This window comes from Phoca vitulina, unplaced genomic scaffold, assembly GCF_004348235.1.
Source record: "Phoca vitulina isolate PV1807 unplaced genomic scaffold, GSC_HSeal_1.0 scaffold4, whole genome shotgun sequence".
In the NCBI taxonomy this organism is placed as follows: Eukaryota; Metazoa; Chordata; class Mammalia; order Carnivora; family Phocidae; genus Phoca; species Phoca vitulina.
In genome coordinates, this window is record NW_022589707.1 from 36,956,304 (window position 1) to 36,963,792 (window position 7,489).

General features: G+C 39.4%; 1 protein-coding gene across 1 annotated transcript; it reads left to right on the top strand.

Moving 5' to 3' along the window:
- The first annotated feature begins 3,730 nt into the window (after positions 1 to 3,730).
- On the top strand, positions 3,731 to 7,106 carry LSM5 (LSM5 homolog, U6 small nuclear RNA and mRNA degradation associated). The gene is made up of 5 exons (XM_032401197.1): positions 3,731 to 3,819; positions 4,967 to 5,062; positions 5,324 to 5,351; positions 6,268 to 6,340; positions 6,750 to 7,106. The coding sequence occupies exons 1-5, from the start codon at positions 3,774 to 3,776 to the stop codon at positions 6,780 to 6,782; spliced, it is 276 nt and encodes a 91-aa protein (XP_032257088.1). The 5' UTR covers positions 3,731 to 3,773; the 3' UTR covers positions 6,783 to 7,106.
- The last annotated feature ends 383 nt before the right edge of the window (positions 7,107 to 7,489 follow it).

Here is a 7,489-nt window from a genome sequence, read left to right on the forward strand (position 1 = left end):
GAAGAAGCAGACTCCCTGCTGAGCAGGGAGCCTGACATGGGGCTTGATCTCAGGAGGATCATGACCTGAGCTGAAGAAAGACGCTTAGCTGACCCAGGTGCCCCTTACATTGGTTTTTAAATGAGTTGTATTAATATAGAATAAAGTCACGAACAAGATATTGTCTTTAAGGACAAATAGCTATTGAGAAAAAAGTAGAAATTTCTCCTTTATTTTAAAGTGTTGGAAGATTACCAAGATTGTAAATAATTTGAGATAAGAGAATACTTGCTGAACATTATTTTGAAAGGAAACTTTTGCATGTATTTTTATGATGACATTTATCTCCAGGGAAAAAAATTAGAAATGCTTTTCTGAACACATAATAAGTTGAAGAGCCTCTTCTAGTTACATATATTTTATGATGAATTATAGATTCTATTTTATGTCAGCTCTGTAAGTAAGAGCTAAGGGGAGAAAAACCCTGGAGACACAGAGCAATGACATGTTTTCAAGTTCACTAAAAATGAAGTCTCCAGGGCGCCTGGGTGGCTCAGTTGGTTAAGTGACTGCCTTTGGCTCAGGTCATGATCCTGGAGTCCCAGGATCGAGTCCCGCATCGGGCTCCCTGCTCGGCAGGGAGTCTGCTTCTCCCTCTGACCCTCCCCCGTCTCATGCTCTCTCTCTCTATCTCATTCTCTCTCTCAAATAAATAAATAAAATCTTAAAAAAAAAAAAATGAAGTCTCCATCTGGAATTGGACTGTTGTTTCTTTTTGCACCTTGCCTAAGGAGACAACGTGATAAAATAAAACCACTCCATGCAATCCCCATTAACTCTACTGTGTAAATGAACTACATCTCCTTTTTCAGAATATAAATAGACTTTTTTCTTTATCAATAGTATGAAATTGCTAATGGAAAACAAAGTATTGACTTTCTCAAATTATATTTTTCCTGAATTTTAAAGTCTATCAAGTAGCGACAGTGCTTTGAATTTGGTCCCTACTCTCCTTATTGGTGTGGTAAAAATAAAACAAGAATAGAAATAGAAAAGAAAACCAGGGAAAGAAAAGGGCTTCACAAACAAATTTGGCATTACTTTGTCTTTAGAATCTTAAGAAGATTAAGGAGAATATTGATGGGGATGAATAAATAGTGAGAATCAATTTAAAGAACATTTATTAGGCCCTACAGTACACCTGGAACTATGGTAGGCACAGTGCATCAAAAGAAATTGGCTCACTTGGTTAAGCGTCTGTCTTTGGCTCAGGTCATGATCCCAGAGTCCTGGGATCGAGTCCCTCATTGGCCTCCTTGCTCAGTGGAGAGCCTATTTCTCCCTCTGCCTACCTCTCCCCCTGCTTGTGTGCTCTCTCTCTCTTCTCGCACAAATAAATAAATAAAATCTTTTAAAAAATTTTAAAAAATTGTTGCCTGGTCTATGTCTGGTTATAAAACAAGATAAATGTGAAACCAGCTAGCAATGCTAGCTTTTGTAGCACCTACTCTAAGCCAACCATCATGTTAATAAGTATTAGGAAATAAAGATAAACAAGCAATAAAAGCTTACATTTAATGGATAAGCACTGTGTCAGTCTGCTAGCCACTTTTCATGGATTATTTCATTTGATCTTCATAACAATCCTAAAGTAGATACTATTATCCTCATTTTTTTCCAGTGGGTATATTGACACTTAGAAAGGTTAAATAACTTGCTGAAGGTCAAATAACTAGAAGGAATTGTGGTAGGGATAGGATTCGAACCAAAGTCATTTAACTTCAGAACCAATGAATGTAACTGCTGTACTCCAAAATTCTTGACATTGAGGAACTTACAGTCTTTGGGGAGGGAGGTAACCCCCTGTAAAGATAATTATAGGAGAATACATTGAGAGCATTTTGAAAACTATTAACGTTGTGAAACAATGAGAGAGCCTACCAAGTCTGCAGGTCAGAGAAGGTTCACAGAGGTGGTCACATTTGAGCAGGTCTTGAAGGATGAACAGGATTTTACCAGAACTTGAGGCCAGAGCATCTGAAGTGCAATAAAGTAAAATCACTAAGGACTGAGGTTAAAGGAAAACATTTGGGAATGGAAGAGTTTTATGCCAAAGTTAGAGGTTGAAATAAAAGTGCAGCAAAAGAGGTTTGGTGGTGGGCATATGCCGATTGCACATGGTGTTCCCTCTGCTTGGAATGCTGCTCCTGCGGCCTTTCTGCCTATCCAATTCTTATTTATCTTTCAAGACTAGACTTCTGTCAATTCCTTTGTGAAACTTCCCAAACTGTCTATGTGGACAAGTTATCTAACCTCTCTGAGCACGAATGTTCCATTTGAACACCTGTCTCACAGGATAGTCATAAAAATTAGGTTTAAGTGTATCTGTAAGTTTTCTGGCACATAGTAGATGCTCAATATTTATGAAATGCAAAAAAAGCCAGAATTGGCTTGGTGTTTAGAAGGCTGAACCCTAAGAAGTTTTGAACTGAAGGAGCCATCTGTTAGGACTTCTGAACCTTCTTACATTTTCCTTAAATCATACCAAGGATCTCTAGTTCTCTGAGGTTCCTGAAGCTAAGAGGTCTTTTTGCTTTATATATTAAATTTTATATGCCTTGTACATAATGTTTGTTAGTAGTCTTTCTCCCCCATTCATCCTTAAGCTCCTACAAGGGCAGAAGATGTAGTTCTGTTTTGTACACTGTTTTATACTCAGCAAAAATGCCGAATAGTGTGTAACTAACGTCTATTTGTTCAATGAATGAATGATGGATGCATTGCAACTATCTGTTGTATGAATGAATGATTCTCTTTCTGGTCTCCTGTTTAGACTCTTCGCCTTTAAATTCCTGGAATACAAATATAAAACAGATTTAAGGCAGAGAAGTTGCTTTCTATTCTTTTCAAAACAGAAGTGCAAAAGCATGTTTCCTAAGTGTGATGACATTGACAGAGAGTGACATCTGCTGGTTGCTTGTTAGACAAGACAGTTAAGTGTTAAAAAGTGAATAATAAAGTGTAATAAATTAGACTCCTAGATATGACAAGGTAAGAATGATAAAATAAGGTAGTAGAAATAAAAAGAAAACGTATTTTAAATTTCCACCCTAGAAAAATTAAAAAAAAAATGCTGGTTGTGGGTTTTCAATTCACTGGACTTTTAAAAGACGCAGTAGATTCTTTCTCTCTCTCTTCTTTAAGTAGGCTCCCTATCCGGCGTGGAGCCCGACGATGGGCTTGAACCCACAACCTGAGATCAAGACCTGAGCTGATATCAAGAGTCCAAGGCTTAACCGACTGAGCCACTCAGGCTCCCCAGGAGTAGATTATTTCAAAAATGGTTTTTACAAAAACTGCAACACAGCCAACTGGTGGCGGAGAAAATGAATTGATTCGGTCTGAAAAAAGATCCTGACTTGAGATGAGATGCAACTTCAAAGGGGGCAATAAGACGACTCAAAGGTTGCCGTATTTTGCAAAACCTTCCGGGTTACAGGAAGACTTTATTCCCAAAGCAGGATACCTTTAAAGTCTGTCGGAAACTGCCTGGGGAAAGCCGGTAACTGCCGACACCGCACACTGTTCAGAGGACAGAACTACTTACTGAGGGCTCGGCTCAGGGCCCGGGAAAGAAGCAACTGAGCGCGACTCTCGCGGACTGGTTGGATCGCACGTTCGGCCTCAGATTGGTCGAGCCTGTCTGGGCTGCGGGAAAGAGGGGGGAGCGGAAGCGCGCTCTTTCAAACTCGCCGGGCAAACGTCGGTGCTGGTAGGCCACTTCCGGCGTAGCCATGGCGGCTAACGCTACTACTAACCCGTCTCAGCTGCTGCCTCTAGGTAATCGTAGGGAGGGGGACCGGAGCGTTCAGGTTAAGTGTTGGGGGCCAAGGGGCTGCGGCTGAAGTAGCCCTTAGCCGAGTGTTGGAGAAATGTGTGGATGAAGTGCTTCACCCCTCCGCGGCTCGTCTCTGGGCCCCCAAGTCTCTGTGGCCCCGGGCCGCCCATGCCTTTTCAGCGTGGTAGGGTTCCTTGAGGCGGGACCTGTGACTCCCCAACCAAACCGTCACCCGAAAAGGTCCACACGTAGTAAATGCGTCTTCGGCCTTCTTTGTTGTGGGCTCGCCTCTACAGTCATGGGTAGCACCCCCACTCCACCTGGCATTGAAGTTCTCCAGATTAGACCCTGTTGTATGTCTGACTGGTTATTGAGAGAAGCACCGGCACCTGGAATGACCCTAAAGGAGAGATCTGGAAACTGGTTTTGTTATTCAGCAGTTACCGAGCCTCTGTGCACTAGACACATGGCTGGGCTGGGCGCTATTCGACAAATTTAAATCACACCCATTGCCTTCAGATAGCACACAAACCATTGGAGGAGATAGAACACTGGACAAGTAAACATCATGCCAAATAATTGCTAAGCCAGCTAAAGAAATGTTCAAACTGCTGTCAGAACACAGAGATAGTGACAGGAAGAGATCTCTGGTGAAGATGGCTGTGCCTGTCTCTTCCAGTATTTTGTAGCTGAAGAGTTGATTGAGTTATTGGAGGTGATGTGACTTAAAAGTTTTCATTCCTTCGTTCCACAAACTCTTTTTGAATGCTTGGTATATGCCAGGCATTGACCGTTGAGGATATAGTCATGGGAAAACAACCACAGTCTCTGCTCTCATGGAGCTTAGGCTCTGAGGGGAGGGGGTTCATATGTTAATCAAATAACCTAAAATAACATAAAACCACAATCATGATAAATTTCAACAAAGGAGAGGTAAGTGTTAAAATTTTTGTTAATTATGCAACAGGGATATGTACTATAAGATCTAAAGTTTTTGAATGAATACTTTTGCTGGTTTATCTTTTACCATATGCAAGTAACAAGTGCCAGTAGGCACTCAAATATTTGTTGAAGTAATGAATAGGTAAAATAATCTTTTTCCTCTCCCCCATTCTCTCTCTCTCTTTTTTTTTAAATATATATATATAGAGCTTGTGGACAAATGTATAGGATCAAGAATTCACATTGTGATGAAGAGTGATAAAGAAATTGTTGGAACACTTTTGGGATTTGATGACTTTGTCAGTATCCTTTTAAAAGGTGGTGGTGGTATGGGTTTTTCTTCAGTATTTAAGAACAGAAATAATATTGACAGTACTTACTGATTATTGTAATGAAAATTTATTCTCAGCATGATAGCGTTCTAAGAGGTGTGTATACTGAAAGAAGATAAAAGTTTCTACCAAATACAAGTATTTTGTATTTGAGCCATTGTGTTAAACACTGTAATTAAAACTGAATAAAGGTAGAAGCCAGAGTAAATTCAACCTTAACACCAAATTTCAGATATGGTACTGGAGGACGTCACTGAATTGTGAGTAGTGTTAAAAATTAAAGAAATGGTGGGGGGGGATCTCTCTTTAAGTCAATTTTAGTATTAATGAGTTTAAAATGATTTATGAGGAAGCATTGCTTGTTGGAAATACCTTAGAGATAGAAATTTTATCTACGGACGCTGGTAAAATTGGATCCTGGAGTGATTACCATGATGTAATTATTAATGAATTGTTAGGAAGTTAATGGAGACAGAGCTTTAAGACAAAAACTAAAAACAGCCAAGGCTGTTTGGGCTCAGGCAAATCAAGGTACTGATAGAACATTTAACTGTGTAGCATAAAATATAAACGATGGCTCCATTATATTTTTTATTTTTATTTTTATTTATTTTTATATTTTATTTATTTATTTGATAGAGAGAGACACAGCGAGAGCAGGAACACAAGCAGGGGGAGTGGGAGAGGGAGAAGCAGGCTTCCCGCTGAGCAGGGAGCCCGATGCGGGGCTCGATCCCAGGACCCTGGGATCATGACCTGAACCGAAGGCAGACGCTCAATGACTGAGCCACCCAGGTGCCCCCCATTATATTAGTTTTAAAGATCATAACCAGTGTCTGCTTTCAAAATTGAGTTGATTACAGATTTGTTTAATGGATAGGGATTAGTAGTAAGTAAAAGTAAAGAAGTGAAACTAATAAACATTCCATTTCATATTTGATCTCCTTGGCAAGTTTCAGCTTCTTTTGTGATCAGTCCTAGTGGGTGTGGATCTTAGGCCAGACCGTTCACTGTGTTGCCTTTGGTCATCCAGTGGCTAACCTTTGTCTCTGAAGACCACAGATATAATTGCTTGACCTCACATTCATTTATATACAAGAATAACTTTTTAGGGATCAGAATGTTGGCTTTGACTATCATTATTTATCTTGACTCTTATTTTATCTCTTCATTTAGTGAAATCACACCAGAAGGAAGAAGGATCACTAAATTAGATCAAATTTTGCTCAATGGAAATAATATAACAATGGTAAGACAGTGAAGCTGGTTTTTTTTTTTTTTTTAAAGATGTTAGCCCATTTTTGTGAGGCAGGTATTACAGATTACCTGCCTTGACTAAATGTTCAGGGCCCAGTGGTGCTTAAGTTGGGAAGGAGATGCTCTTGTGATCAGGACTCTAAAGCTGAGCTACTGAAGATGACAATAGGCTTAGAGATTAGTTTGCTTGGGCTTTTTAATCTTTTAGTTTGCCAAGAACCCTTGTTTAGGCTCTAAATATTAATTGATGATGTTGGGAATTGTAAACAGAAGCAATGACCTGGAGAATATGGGAATGTGAGGGAGGGGCAGAGAGGCACAGTGGCTTTGATTGATGAGGAGGGGTTTTTAGATGGTGTGGGTGGTGGTGTTACTAATAAGCTCTTTTTCCTTCTCTGCAGCTGGTTCCTGGAGGAGAAGGTCCTGAAGTATGAATGGATTTCCTTGACTTACTCTGTTTTTTCTTATAATGACAACAAGATAGAAAAATTTTGTTGAACCTTTTAATGTTTGGATTCTGTAAAGCTAAATTTCCCGTTAAAGGGAAATGTTTTGAAGATGCATTGTAAATGCTCATTTTTGTAAGTTAATCATTATTATCTTGGAAAAAGAAGAACAGTTTGTTCTTTGAAGACTAAAATAAAAGTGTTTTTGGTTAACTGTCGTTTTACTTTTTGTACTGCAATAACCAGTGTAACAAAGATTGTAGTTATTTTGTCACTTGCTTTCCTATAATTTTATGTCCATTTGCTTCCTGATTTATGTGACCATTTGATTCTCAAACAAAAATTGTTCCAAACAAAATGACCAACTTTCATTTTGAACAGTTGCATTTTATTTTTATTTATTTTTTTAAAAAGATTTTATTTATTTATTTGAGAGAGAGAATGAGACAGAGAGAGAGAGCATGAGGGGGGGAGGATCAGAGGGAGAAGCAGACTCTCTGCTGAGCAGGGAGTCCGATGCGGGACTCGATCCCGGGACTCCAGGATCATGACCTGAGCCGAAGGCAGTCGCTTAACCAACTGAGCCACCCAGGCGCCCTGAACAGTTGCATTTTAAAAACCTAAAATGATTACTTACAAAATTCAATTTAAACTCTGATGCCTTGAAATGAAGATTTTTCTACTGAACTCAAGTT

Bases quoted from the DNA above. Each gene is read 5' to 3' on its own strand.
- LSM5 (XM_032401197.1), top strand. From the start codon at position 3,774: ATGGCGGCTAACGCTACTACTAACCCGTCTCAGCTGCTGCCTCTAG. The intron at 5,063-5,323 runs GTATCCTTTTAA...ACCAAATTTCAG, and splicing joins GGGATTTGATGACTTTGTCA to ATATGGTACTGGAGGACGTC. The intron at 6,341-6,749 runs GTAAGACAGTGA...CCTTCTCTGCAG, and splicing joins ATGGAAATAATATAACAATG to CTGGTTCCTGGAGGAGAAGG.